The sequence below is a fragment of the Mixophyes fleayi genome, chromosome 6 (assembly GCF_038048845.1).
Source record: "Mixophyes fleayi isolate aMixFle1 chromosome 6, aMixFle1.hap1, whole genome shotgun sequence".
NCBI classification, from domain to species: Eukaryota; Metazoa; Chordata; class Amphibia; order Anura; family Limnodynastidae; genus Mixophyes; species Mixophyes fleayi.
The window spans coordinates 4,716,161-4,730,906 of NC_134407.1; the positions used below are offsets into that span (position 1 = coordinate 4,716,161).

The 14,746-nt window shown below is 41.2% G+C and overlaps 1 protein-coding gene across 1 annotated transcript in view; it reads right to left on the reverse strand.

Annotated features, from left to right (window-relative positions):
* CASP7 (caspase 7) overlaps positions 1-12,413 on the reverse strand; it is a 40,223-nt gene extending 27,810 nt beyond the window's left edge. Inside the window, exons 1-2 of the mRNA XM_075215656.1 lie at positions 12,341-12,413; positions 4,829-4,953 (exon numbers count right to left, since the gene is read on the reverse strand). Of these exons, the coding sequence (XP_075071757.1) occupies positions 4,829-4,953 (125 nt within the window). The 5' untranslated portion in view covers positions 12,341-12,413. The remainder of the gene's footprint in view (positions 1-4,828; positions 4,954-12,340) is intronic.
* Between the last annotated feature and the right edge of the window lie 2,333 nt (positions 12,414-14,746).

Genomic DNA, 14,746 nt, shown 5'->3' on the forward strand with positions numbered 1-14,746 from the left:
CCTGGCAATTTGTGGGAGTCATCACCAGAGCAGTTTTCATTGGCTGAAAAATGGTGATGTCATTGAAAGGTGACTCCTTCTCGAATCTTCCACGGGCTCCCACCGATGACATCATCCTCCAGAGACAGGCAGACAGCCAATCAGCTTGTTTTCTGTGCAACCCGGGTTGAAAAACCCGGGTTGCACCATTCATAGTGTAGGCAACCCGGGTCCGACCCGGGAAATACCCCTTGATAAATCCCGGGTTGAAGACCCGGGTTTTTAGACCCGGGATTTTTGACTTGTACCATTCATACTGCACCAAGACCCGGGTCGTTTGAGCTCGCCCCGGCAAAAACCCAGGATTTTGGTGCAGTATGAATGGGGTATTACAAGACAGATACAGGAATATCTGGGGGTCCGTAGACCACCACAATACAGATATCCCCAGTGACAATCATCGCTATGTAATGGATGGAATTTGGCCCGAGCGATGCAGTTTAGGGGCAACTTCCCAGAAACAGGAGAATGCAGACTGGCAGGTTGGTAACTACATCGGGGGATCACTTATTACATCATTCTATAGTATTGTTTATAATACAGTGACAGGTATTTTATTTACTGTTATTCGGATCAAATGCATTTCTGTGAATTATTGATATTGGTGATAAAATTTCTATAATACTAAAAGAAAATTATCCATATTGCTGTTATGTTGTGTACAGTTTATTTCTTTGTTAATAATGCATCAATTAATGTTATTTCCTTTTGATATTGGTGCGTGTATATTGTAACTATTTGGACATCTGCATAACAATAATGTATTTCTCTATACAGTTGTTTGTCATCTCATGTTATTGTTGATCGTAGTTACACAATTTTTTTTGATAGTAATTGCTGGAAAAGTGTGGAGATGCCTGACACTTAGGGCTAGATTTACTAAGCTGCGTGTTTGAAAAAGTGGGGATGTTGCCTATAGCAACCAATCAGATTCTAGCTGTCATTTTGTAGAAGGTACTAAATAAATGAAAGCTAGAATCTGATTGGTTGCTATAGGCAACATCCCCACTTTTTCAAACCCGCAGCTTAGTAAATCTAGCCCTTAGTATCTAAAAGGATTTCTGGTGAGATTAACGTGGACAAGTAACACAATAGCGGCAGAACCGGATTTTTCCTTCCGCCAACTCCTATCAGAATAATGTACGTCCGTATTCATCAAGGAGGTGATCTGAAGAAATGGCATTTACGTTCCTTAATGAATAAAAAACTCATAATCTGTTCTACCAGTAATTAAAATGATCACTTATTTTTCGTTATTCTGTCCAGAATCACCAACCCTCAGTGGTAATATAGATAAATAGGACAAGAATATCTTGTCTAAGGTGATGTCAGCATGGATCTCCCAGGGAAAAGCATCACCCGCAAAGGGCAGCAGTGAGCAGAACCGCGTAGTCCAGTAATGCATCCCTAAAAAAGTACAATACAGACCAACAACTACAGACCAACGGACTGCTGAATACAACCAGCGGTGCGAGCTGCCAGATTCATCAGAAATGGTCAGATGAGAACCCCACAGAGCAGGATATTATAGAAATGGTCCGATGAGAACTCCACAGAGCAGGATATTATAGAAATGGTCCGATGAGAACTCCACAGAGCAGGATATTATAGAAATGGTCCGACGAGAACTCCACATAGCAGGATATTATAGAAATGGTCCGATGAGAACTCCACATAGCAGGATATTATAGAAATGGTCCGACGAGAACTCCACATAGCAGGATATTATAGAAATGGTCCGACGAGAACTCCACATAGCAGGATATTATAGAAATGGTCCCATGAGTACTCCACATAGCAGGATATTATAGAAATGGTCCCATGAGAACCCCACAGAGCAGGATATTATAGAAATGGTCCCATGACAACCCCACAGAGCCGGATATTATAGTTATGGTCCGTTGAGAACTCCACAGAGCCGGATATTATAGTCGGGTTGCAGCGCACAAGCTGCACATCACACCCAGTAATACATGTGTGTAAGTTCAGTGCTGCACCGAGCACAGACAGTGGATTACCGAGCAATGGAGGAAGGTGATCTGGTCAGATAAATCATCCTTCGCCATGTTATTGGCCAACGGATGAGTGCACGTGTGGTACCAACCTAAGGAGCTCTACAGCCCTAACTACTTGTTTCCATCAGTGAAGGGTTCTGCTGGCTCTATACGTGGGCGCATGTTCCTGGCAGGGTTTAGGTGCGGCCATTCCTTTAGGTAAGGTAATTGCTGATCACTGCTTAATGGGACAGAGTGATCTTCATCTCATGTTCTTTACTGACGAGAGGACAACAATGTCCCCTTCCACCTAACACGTAGATGGATTGACAAACACGACACTGGTATATCACAGACGTCTCAGTCTCCGATCCAGCATTTATGGGATACTCTGCAACGACGACTGAGACTGCAGAGCAACTTTCTTGTGGAATAACGTAACAATATAGGTGCAGCGTTACTGCGCATACGTAACACCCGCGGCCGTCCTGCGTTCTATTAAGTGACTTTATATTGGTTTTATAATTTTCTTGTCCACTACCTGTAATCTCACATTCTGCTGACAAATACCAGATAATTCCTACATTTTTAAGTGTCACCTTAGTAAGTGATTATGCTGAGGACACATTTACCAGGAACTCCTATAAAAAGACTAGATCACATAACCCACATACTTCTTCTATAAGCGGCTGGTCCTGAACTGTGACCGGGTACAAAAATAACCACAAACAAACATACAAAATACTTTATGTTAACTATGTTACCGTTAGTGCCGTTTTACTAGTTTATCAGGTTCTTGTACAAATTCAGAAATGAATTGATATTTAAATAACCCGGAAATCCCACATTTATGGGTAGTTTTAGGGTTACAGGTAGTCGTAGAGTCTTTGTACCTCTGCGAAACTGCTTTCTCTATGCGACACGTTTTGTATCACAGACGTGCACTTTATAAGGAAAAGCTCAATTGTAGATGCACAAATACCAATAAAATAAACATATTACAATCTACAAATGTGAGACAGGAAACCCCAATGTCTCTCACCGACAAATAAGGCTGCAGCCGGCAGTTTTTAATTAATGTGGTCCCAGAGTTAGAATAGACAGGACTATGGCGGTTTTACTTTTGCACAGTCCTATTACCGACCAGTATCTAGTAAATGGTTCCGCAAGAAGTCTGCATAAATGTAGGTCCCAAAGTCAGAAAACGAGAGTCCAGGGTCATCTCTGCAGGGAGCTCAAATAGGGACAAAGGCATAAGAAATATCCATCATTTTAAATATATAAATCAGTGATGTCAGTTAGCACATTGCAAATCTCTTCTACAACGAATGACTAATTTTCCCGAAAACAGGACATTGAGTTTAGAGTTTAATATTCTGTGAAGCCCCGCCCCTGACACACCTATTTGCGGGCTGAAGGCGATCAGCAGGAGCGAGAGAAGCAGTGTTGGCCGCACAGTTGTGGGAACACCAGAAAGGGGAGCCCAGGTATATATTTCCTAAACTGCGTGTTTTAAAAAGTGGAGATGTTGCCTATAGCAACCAATCAGATTTGAGCTGTCATTTTGTAGAATGTACTAAATAAATGATAACTAGAATCTGATTGGTTGCTATAGGCAACATATCCACTTTTTCAAACCCGCAGTTTAGTAAATATACCCCCGGGTCTCACTTAGGATATTTTGCTCAAAACTAAATTTTTTTAGTTTTGGGTGGAATTATCGCTTAGTTATAATCCACGGTGAGATCAAAACTATTTATTTTCTCCACAACAAATGAAGAAATCATCTTAAACACATACACTGCTGATTAATTATTGAAATGTAAATATTTGTGACTTTCTTGAAGAATTGAGTTTGGGTGATAATCTCATCACTAGAACATATTACACATGTGTTTTCCTCACTAATAACTTGACATGGCATTACTCCGCCATCTAGTGGCAATGCTTCGTAATACATGCACGCTATTTTTTTAATCTAATATAGTGATAGATAAGTACTGAAATGTAAAAAGTATCCAGTTAAAACGCATCTTCAAGGATTTGTCCATCTTCTGTGGATTTCTTTCTAACACAAGTAGAACCAAATATTAAATATTCTTAATGCAACCCTCTGCCCAGCGACTGTTGGTGATTAGATACACTTTCTAGTAGAGTGTACCTAACACTTACTCTCAAAGTTCTGCTCTGTTTCCACTTAACATGCAACATTTTGTGCTGGGATTATGAAAGCAGAGTGGATGCAGGTGATTAGTTGCTGAGCTGTATGTGGAAAGTATACGACACAGAGCTCAGGAAAGTGTTAGGGATACTCTATTAGAGGGCGTATCTGACCTGTGAGACCCTATCAGCACCGCTGACACCCACCCGCACATCTCCTCCTTATTGTCACTGAGTGGACCAATCACAGTGCGCTTCCTGCTCTGTGTCTGAGGAGCAGCGAGTGAGAGCGGATATATCAGAGGGCGGGCACTTCCTCTCCCTCCCACTGTCAGTAACGCGCTCCTTCTACAGTCACTGCGAGAGGAAGCACAGAGTATTTCAGATGAGCTGGCTGAGACAATGCAATTAGGGATCTCAGATGTCTCGCCAGCTCTTCCAGGACAGTTCAGCTATTTTTACCACTGAAAATGTGTTTTCCCTTGAAATAGGCTGAACACGGCTGTAAGGGGTGTTCATAAAGTAGGAAAATATCTCCGTTTCACCCATCCCTGGGTACCATGAGTAAAGGGTGACATAAAATAAGGTGACAGAGAAGATGGTGACAGAGAAGGTTGTGATCCGCATCATCTTACTTGAAGAATGAGAAGCGGTGACTTCGGTCAGGTTTTGCATCAACGGTATCTTCAAGCTCTTCTTCAGAAGACTGTTCCTCTGTTATAATAGACTCAGGGACCAGGTCATCCTGTGGTTCTGCCATCTAGTGGACAACAGAGAGATTACATAGACATATATACGAGATTATGGACCGCTATGGTGAAACAGAAGGTTATTACAAAGTACAAGAGTCATTGTGTCACAATATAAGGAACGAGGCCACGTGTTGAGATCTTTCATACAACTCATCAAACTGTAATATTAATAAGACTTGTGTTATATCTGGAGTAGGGGTGTAGTATTTTTACAATACATATATTACATGCGTGGTAGTTTTGACAATAAAATATACATTTTTTTAATGAGATAAAGTCCCTGTGTTTTGTGAGCGGTTTCTGTCTTAGGCACAAGGCTGGGGCTGTGGTGGGGATTAGATCCATGTCCCAGTGTATTGTGAGTCATGTAATCTGACTGCAATAACTAATATAGAGGAATGGAGGATGCAGCAGAGGAGCTGTCAATATTCAACGTCAGAATCTGAACAACTGGGAAATATATTGTTATCTTTGTCACTCTCTGACGTGGATGAGGAATGTCCTAAACTGGACACCATAATGAAAGATAATGTTACCTCTATTGTACCGGTATCATTAGCCACCAAACATATGGGGCTTTTCCTCAACATGCATTACGGGCGTAGGATCTGGAACCCCGTTATCCAGAAAAATTCAAAAACCAGAAAGGTGGAAAACAATAATTGCTGCTGTGACTATTCCTACACAAAGGTCTGATCACTGTCTGTTTCTTGTTACAGTCACTGTGAGGAGCACTGCTGAACCATTAAATTAGAATGTCAGAGACAGTGTGGGGAAGCACAGGGTATATTTGTAAATGTAATTTAGGCTTAGTACTCCCAATTGCAGAGATACTCCTCCTGCATAAATCCCAAACATTATGAATAATATATTTATTGGGCAGCACGGTGGCTCAGTGGTTAGCACTTCTGCCTCACAGCACTGGGGTCATGAGTTCGATCCCGACTATGGCCTTATCTGTGTGGAATTTGTATGTTCTCCCCGTGTTTGCGTGGGTTTCCTCCGGGTGCTCCGGTTTTCTTCCACACTCCAAATATGTACTAGTAGGTTAATTGGCTGCTATCAAATTGACCTTAGTCTCTCTCAGTGTGTGTGTGTCTGTGTGTGTTAGAAAATTCAGACTGTAAGTTCCAATGGGGCAGGGACTGATGTGAATGAGTTCTCTTCAGTGCTGCGGAATTAATTACGCTAAATAAATAGCTGATGACGAAGATTATAATATTCCAAACTTCGTGATGATGACGATGATGAAACTTGTATAATCACATTGGCCAGAAGCTGACATATAGATTAGATCTTAGAGCTATGGCAGAACACAAAGAAGATTGTCACACTAGTAATTTATTAAGTATCTCAGTATGATCAATTATGTTTTGTAATTAATTAATGGTGGTTATAGACTCATCTATTAAAATATTAAGTATTGATTTATTTCTTTTAGGTGCTTCTACCAAATTATATGAAACATACACTTAACGAAAGACAGAATTTGTTCTGTGTAGTACACTTACAACTCATTATATCTTTACAGTCAGAGATTGTGAATTGTATTATTTATAATTAAGATATTATACTTAAAATCAGCAAAATAATAATAAAGTGAAAAAATGGTCAAGTGAATGACTTATGGATTTGCTCAGTATTTTAAATTATCACTATAGGTCCCTTTATTAATTGCTATTAAATTCCCACTTTGAAATGTAAAGCTTGAGTAATAACTGAACCTGATATTACATGTATATATATATTAGTCATACTGTCTTTAATCCTGTCTATATTATTAATTAACATTATCTCAATATTATCCTCTAAGTTTTATAATATTTATAGAAGTGGATACATTTGTTGCTATCAAAGTAAATGGGGGGGAATTCAATTGACAGCGTTTCTTGTGAGAATAAGCGGCCGCGCACTATTAGTGCGGTAACTTTAACGCTGATTTCTGCTCGCGGTTCTCATTAACTATGGCAGTAGATAAGGACAACACCCCCCCCCCCCCAGTCTACCCAGTAATGTATCGGTTTTACGAGTACCCTGTTATACTCTGCAGTGTTATTTTCTATTCTACCTACTAAAACCATAATTGATGGCTCTCCACTCACTGATCTTACACTTCTTACCATACTCAAGCGTCCTGCAAAGCCCTGACCACATCTGGGGAATATTTTCTTAGACTGTATTATTTTTTATTATTGTTATTAACATTTATTTATATAGCGCCAGCAGATTCCGTAGCGCTTTACAATTGGGAACACACACGGTAATAAAACAATACTGGGTAATACAGACAGAGAGGTAAGAGGACCCTTCTCACAGCTTACAATCTATGGGACAATGGGAGTCTGGTACATGAGGGTAAGTGCTACATATTACATACTGGTTCAGCTAGAATGCAAAGATAAAAAGTATTGAGTGGGCCGTATGATCAGTCACACAGTAATGTTGGTCAGAGGGTTGTTGTCCTGTGTTAGCTGTGTAGAGGGTGGTAATAGGGTAACCTAGGGAGATTAAGATGCTGGTTGAGGAATATTATAAGCTTGTCTTAAGAGGTGGGTTTTCAGAGAACGCTTGAAGGTTTGAGGACTAGAGCAAAGTCTTATTATGCGAGGGAGGGAATTCCACAAAGTGGGTGCAGCCCGAAAAAAGTCCCTTAACCGAGAATGAGAGGATGTGATGAGAGTGGAGGAGAGACGCAGATCTTGTGCAGAACCGAGGTGTCGAGTTGGAAGATATTTTGAGACAAGTGAGAAGATTTATGTCGGTGCAATTTGGTTTATAACCTTGTAAGTCAGTAGAAGTATTTTATATTGGATTTGGTGAAAAAACAAGCAGCCAATGTAGAGACTGACAGAGCAGCAGTGGAAGAACAATTTGCAAGAAAATCATGCAAAATAGATTGTAGGGGCTAGAGTCTGATTTTGGGGAAGACCAGTAATGAGGGAATTGCAATAGTCAATGCGGGAGATGATAAGTGCATGAATTACAGTTTTTGCAGTGTCTTGTGTGAGATATGTGCGTATTCTGGAAATGTTCTTTAGATGTAACATGATTTAGGTATAGAGTTGATGTGGAGAACAAAGGATAGTTGCGAGTCAAGGATTACTCCTAGGCAGCGAGCTTGTGGGGTGGGATTTATGGTCATGTCAACAGAAATAGAAATGTCAGGTAGGTGAACTCTGTTAGCGGGTGGGAATATTACTAGCTCGGTGTTTGAAAGATTGAGTTAGCGAGAGAATATCCAAGATGAAATATCAGAAAGACAGTCAGTAACATGGGATATACTAAATATTTGTTCCTGGAAGAAGCACGAGATGTACCCTCTGAGCCCCTGACCAACATCGCTGTGAGTGGATCATATCGCCCACTAAGCACTCTAAAACTCTGCACTCTGGCTGGACCAAAGTGCAACGTGTGAAACTTCATTGCATGTATCAAACTCCCATTGTCCTATAGAGTGTAAGCTGTGAGCAGGGTCCTCTAACCTCTCTGTCTGTATTACCCAGTATTGCATTATTACTGTGTTTGTTTCCAATTGGAAAACACTACAGAATTTGCTGGCGCTATATAAATGATGATGATGATGATGATTTCCGGTACTACACACTGACATTAGACGTCTTTCTGGAAAGTAATTTTCACACTGGGAGAAGCCGCTAATTTAAATGTAAACAGAGCACAGACAAGTAGAGGAAGGTCGGACGGGGTGATGGAAGTGTCGGGAACAGGAAGAAACAGAGTTCCTGTAACAAACATTTGCGGGAAAAGAGATGTAAATATTCAGTCTGCCCATGTCTTACGTGTTACACTGAAGTATAATAATTCTGGCAATTGTTCATCTTCAACTAATCCTTATCTGCAGACTGCCATGTATGTTTTGATTGTAAGCTCTCTGGTCAAGCTCCGACCTACTACGTAGAAGACTTCTTTCCTGCAGCATTATTTAGTGCTGTGCTATTATCTCTGGTGCATGTTCTGCAGCACTAGTTGAATAAAATGTGTATATTCTTAAATAATGTAAGAGGGAGGAACAACACAGGTCATGATTTAGGGCAGGGGGCTGAACGTGGTCCTGAAGCCGAGTCCTTTTCAATCAAAGCAGATGATGGAAAACTAAACCCACAAAGGAACAAGTATAGTGAAGGCCGCTATATAATTATAATATGGGATTTACATCAGAAGTACAGAAATCCCCCCTAAGCCCCCAGTTCCCAAACTCAGTCTCTAAGCTCCCTAGCAGTCCTGATTTTAAGGATATCCATGGTTGAGCACAGCTGGTTGAATCATAATGACTGAGGCACTAACAAAATCTCCTGTACTCCTGCACGATATCCTGAATCCTGGACTGTTAGGGTGGGTTTGGGGACAGAGTTAGGAATCACAAGCCCAAGGGAAAGTACCCTCTCTGCTCAGTCCTAAACCCAGTTCTGCTGAAGCAGCGTCATGTTGTGTCTGGTTACAATGACGGTGAATCTCACAGAGTAAAGTTACTTTTATATCCAGTATGTGATTGCTATTTGGTGCAGCGCTACCTCCCCCTTCTGGACGAAAGAGGTATTGTCTGCTGATTTGTGAAAAGCTGCAGATACATAGAAACAACATTACAGTACAGACTTGGAAGTTGCTCAATCAATTTATAGGTTCATATCAGGTGCTTGAAAGGGCGTTATCCAGCAAGGAACAAACACAGAGAAAAATCCACCCAGCACTCTGCTATAACCAGCAAAGGAGCTGCTATTTATATTTGTACATAAAAATGCAGAAATCTCAGTTGCACGCATTTGCAAGCGTATGGAAAGCCACCCGCCACTCCACGGCGCTTCTGCTAATAGGGCAGAAACAACATTGTAACACAATAATTCTACTTACATTACCCTGTATCGGGGGTGACTGGGGGGTTGTAGGTGGAAAGGATAAAGTGAAAGTAATTTCCATTCTCCATATTCTGTTTTCTTACATCATGGAATAAAAACAGTTCATCTCTTTAGATTTCCCCACCGCACCTAAGTGCATGGAGGCATCTCACAAGTGTGGAGGTTAGATGGGAGGACCTTACACTCCGTAGGGAGCTCCACTGAAATTGTTGTTTGCAATCTATGGGCAGCAAATGTAGAGCTTGTACGTTCTGCCCTTGTGCTGTGGGTTTCCTCCCCCAGTACAAAAACATATTGGTAGATTAATTGGCTCCTGACAAAATGGACTCACATTTGTGTTGCAGGGATCTTGGGATTTGTGCTCCGCTCTGTCAGTAATCGTGCAGGAACACAACAACCTGTACTGTACATTATTAGTGTACTGTACATTATTTGCCAGAACAGGCTCCTATCGGAGTCACTGTGCCGACTAATCAATTTAAATAAATTGACACATAATTCATGTCTTATCATTACAATAAGAAATGATAATTAACAAGAGCACTAATTGATGGGTGATAAATAAACCCCGTAGGCTGTAAGTTCCAATGGCTGATGTGAATGATACATTCTCGCTGTACAATGCTGTGTAATATGGTGACGCTATAGAAACAATAATAACTGGACTAACCTCAATTATTTGCGTTAATTTGCGCCTATTCCACGTATACTTTCCATTACCATAGAGCCCCATTCACTACACTAAAACCTCCTCCATATGTATTTCACATGTAAAAGAGCAAATGGACCAACAGGCCTTTTGGGCCAGATTCATTAAAGCACGCAAAATAAACGTATATTGTGATGTTTTTTTTTAACGCGTGTAAATCCGTCATACACACAAGTGGATCTGACGATACGTCTCTCGTTACATACGGGTCTAGGTGCGCTCTGCTCTAACAGACAATACACTGCTGGATACCTATTATTATTATTATTATTATTATTATTATTATTATTATTACCATTTACCATGAAAGTTTGTAGACTAGAGGAGAGTCTTATTGTGCGAGGGAGAGAATTCCATAGAGTGGGTGCAGCCCGAAAAAAGTCCTGTAACCGGGAATGGGAGGATGTAATGAGGGTGGATGAGAGACGCAGATCTTGTGTAGAACGAAGTTGCCGAGTTGGGAGATATTTTGAGACAAGTGAGGAGATGTTGGTGCAGCTTTGTTGATGGCCTTGTAGGTTAGTAAAAGTATTTTATATTGGATTCGGTAGAAAACAGGCAGCCAGTGTAGAGACTGACAGAGTGATTCAACAGAGGAATAACGGTTTGCAAGGAAAATGTTATTAATGTCTACTGTACATAAAATACATTGTTACAGTTGCTCCTGATTACAAACACATGTTGTAGCTGTATACACAGCCGTCATCACTAGTAATCAGCACTTACACCTGACCTGTAGCTGGAGCAAGTGATACGGCAGAAAAACACGTACCTGAGAGATGCCCAAAGCTTGAATCTGAGGTGATGCGTGCGCAGGAGCTTGGCACGTCCTTACTGTGTGCGCTGGAGCTTGGCACGTCCTTACTGTACACTGACTATGTGCATTCACCTCTTCACCACCCTGAAATCTTAGGCTACTGTAAGAGTCATTTGCGCTCAAAGATGAATTGGATGTTGCTGCGTTAATCGGCTTATCTTAAAAATACGCAAAAATACGGCAGATATCGACATTTATGCCCCTTAATGAATTAGGCCCTTTTTGTATAATTAAGGTCTGTGGAACTCTTTGTCCTGCCCACAATGTACTGTAATGTAAGCACTGATCTCGCTGTTTGTCATTCTGCAGCTTATATAAATGTTCCTTTTTTTTTGCAATCTACAGTGTTCAATAGACAGACAGGTGATAGTAATATACAGTAATATACAGGTCTCCAGTGACCTCAACCTCAGCTAAAAACAACTGTTTTTGCCAAGTTACTGAAACATATTTGGTAGTTGTGAATGTTGCAGATTTTATACAGTGACTTACAGGATGCTGGTTATATAACAGCAGTGTGCGGTGACCTCTGGGTGTGGTGTCTCAGTACACTGCATTTATCACTCTTATCATGGGATAAAACCTATTTAACTTGGTTTTATTTTCGTTTCTCTTCAGACCTCATGAGATAATGAATCCACCTTGTAGAAGAGTCGCCCCCTACAGGCCGTTGCGGGAACTGTCACCGTCCATTCAGAGATTATACATAAAAGAACAGAGCAAAAACACTGTCAGCTGGGTGGAACTACAAGTCTCAGCATGTCAGTAACTTCCCTGCCTGGCCGGGAAGGCTGAGACTTGTAGTTCCCCAGCTGAGATCTCCCCTTACAGGCTGACACATAAAGTGACTCATCTGACAGCACAAAGTCTGCAGACAGCTGAGAGGTGAGAGGTGTTATCTGCTGCAGCTGTGTGTGCACCAGGAACAGGTACTGTACCGGCAGCGGGGGGGTTAATCAGCATGCAGCGATTAGAAATAGGGATCAATAAGTAATTACCAGTCTCTGATCGCCGGGATCCTCCGTCTCTGTGCCCAGAAAACTTCTCTAACTTTCAGTTTCTATTCCCCGCCCCTCAAGGAAGCAGGAAGACTGTACAACACCCCCTCCCCTCCCGACTTCTACTGCTCAGACATCGGGACACTCCCCCCCTCCTGGCTACTAATACTGGTACACAGGGACCCCCCTTTATATTATATGGAGGTGTCATACTGTGTACCCCAACTTCTAATACTGATACACAGGGACCCCCCTTCTTTATACTCTATAGAGCTGTCAGACTGTGTACCCCAAATTCTAATACACAGGGACCCCCCTTCTTTATCCTCTATGGAGGTGTCATACTTTGTACCCCAACTTGTAATACTGATACACAGGGACCCCCCTTCTTTATACTATATGATGGTTTCATACTGTGTACCCCAACTTCTAATACTGATACACAGGGACCCCCCTTCTTTATACTATATTGAGGTTTCATACTGTGTACCCCAACTTCCTATGCTGATACACAGGGACCCCTCTTCTTTATACTATACGGAGGTGTCTTACTGTGTACTCCAACTTCCTAAGCTGACACACCAGGACCTCCGTCCTCCTCTATGGAGATGTCAGACTGTGCCCCCCAACTTCACATGCTGATACACTGGGACAGCCCCCTCCTCTATGCTCAATGGAGGTGTGAGACTGTGTCACCAACTTCCAATACTGATACACCAGTAGCAATGTCTCTTTAAGGCGTTGGGACATGGTTGTAGTAACTTGGGGTGAAGTGTAAACAGATGTCACAATGATTTGGGCACCAGACCATCTGGAAAAAAATAAACTCTTTATTCCCTCCGCCTTCTCCCTCCTGCACAATTCTCAATGGATCAGCAAGATTATGGTTACAAGTTTTTCTCCACATTAACTCCTCCGGCACAAACTCTGCAACATTTCTCCCTTGTTATTAGGACAGTCATATATTTAAAACTGGTGGTTACTTGTAGGTTACTAATCAGCCTCTCCTTTCTCTCCATTTGCAGCTTTTCTCTATTGCTCACCGTTAAACATTCCCCACATCCAGGGTCAGCTTCTGCCACACACTGGGCCTTACTCATTCATACTGAGCACAATTCCAGTATCTGAATACACAGATTCAACAAGGGGTGGATGTGAAGATACATGTGGTGATGAACACGGTCTAGGTCTGCTCTGCTGTACTACACAGGACACTGCAGGATACGTCCTGTACATATGAGGAATATAAAGTCTCAAAAGAAGGCACAGAAAAAAACAAACTATTGAATTAATGTCACCTGTTAATAATATGTCATTAATGATAAAACATTAAAAAAAATTGAATTTTTCAAATACATTGATTAGGATGTAATTAATATCTACTACACATAAAATACATTTTTACAGTTGCTTCTGATTGCAAACACATGTTCTACCATGCTTACACAGCCGTCATCACTAGTAGTCAGCACTTACACTCGACATGTAGCTGGTACAAGAGATACGGCAGAAAAACAAGTTTTCAAGAGATGCCCAAAGGTTGAATTGGACTGTCACGAACGCCCAGCCTGTCCCAGAAACAGCAATCTGAACAGCTGGCCGTGACTGGTGTCACCTTAGTCACATAGCATTGAATACACCTTTTCTGCCATCAAGAAGGATTTATTATGGTGTCTTTATGTTCACCAAAACCACTTATTAATATTTCACATGAAAATCACATACACATGTAACATGAGCCTCCCTGGGCTTCATACCTTCACAAAGAATCACGGAGAACTCACTAGATTAAATTTATTTAATCTGAAAAATGTTTCCAGGGCATATTTACAAATATTAATAACAAGACATACAATATGTTGCACAAATAAGTTTCAGAAAATAAAATAGGAAATAATATCAAAGTCACTACTTACTAGTTAAGACCTGGTGTTTGAGGGAAGACAATTGAGAAAGATGAGACATTTAAGCCTTGATAGACCCCCTCATGAAAATGCACACGTTATTGTCTAAGGCAGAAGATTTTAAACCTTTCTCCACATAGCTCTGGCCCCCCACCTTTGGAGTTTAGCCGACAATAAGGACAGATTGATCGTCCAGATTGCAGAGGGCTTTTAAAGTCAGCTAGGGATGTCCTGAGCTCTGGAATGTTCACAGGACCTGATTTCTCACCTCTGCTTGTTCGGCTTGGCTGGTCAGGTCCACATCCTCTGCATATCAAAAAAATACTCAGAACTGCTTATCTACCTCTGGATAATTTCAAAAGATTAATGACACTTGCATAGGTTCAAACTCATGTCATTTAGCAAAGCACACGTTGAGATTACATTACAAGGTTACGTAAAATATTCACATTGTTACTCATGAATTCAACAGAAAATAACAATCAGTCATTAGATATACTAC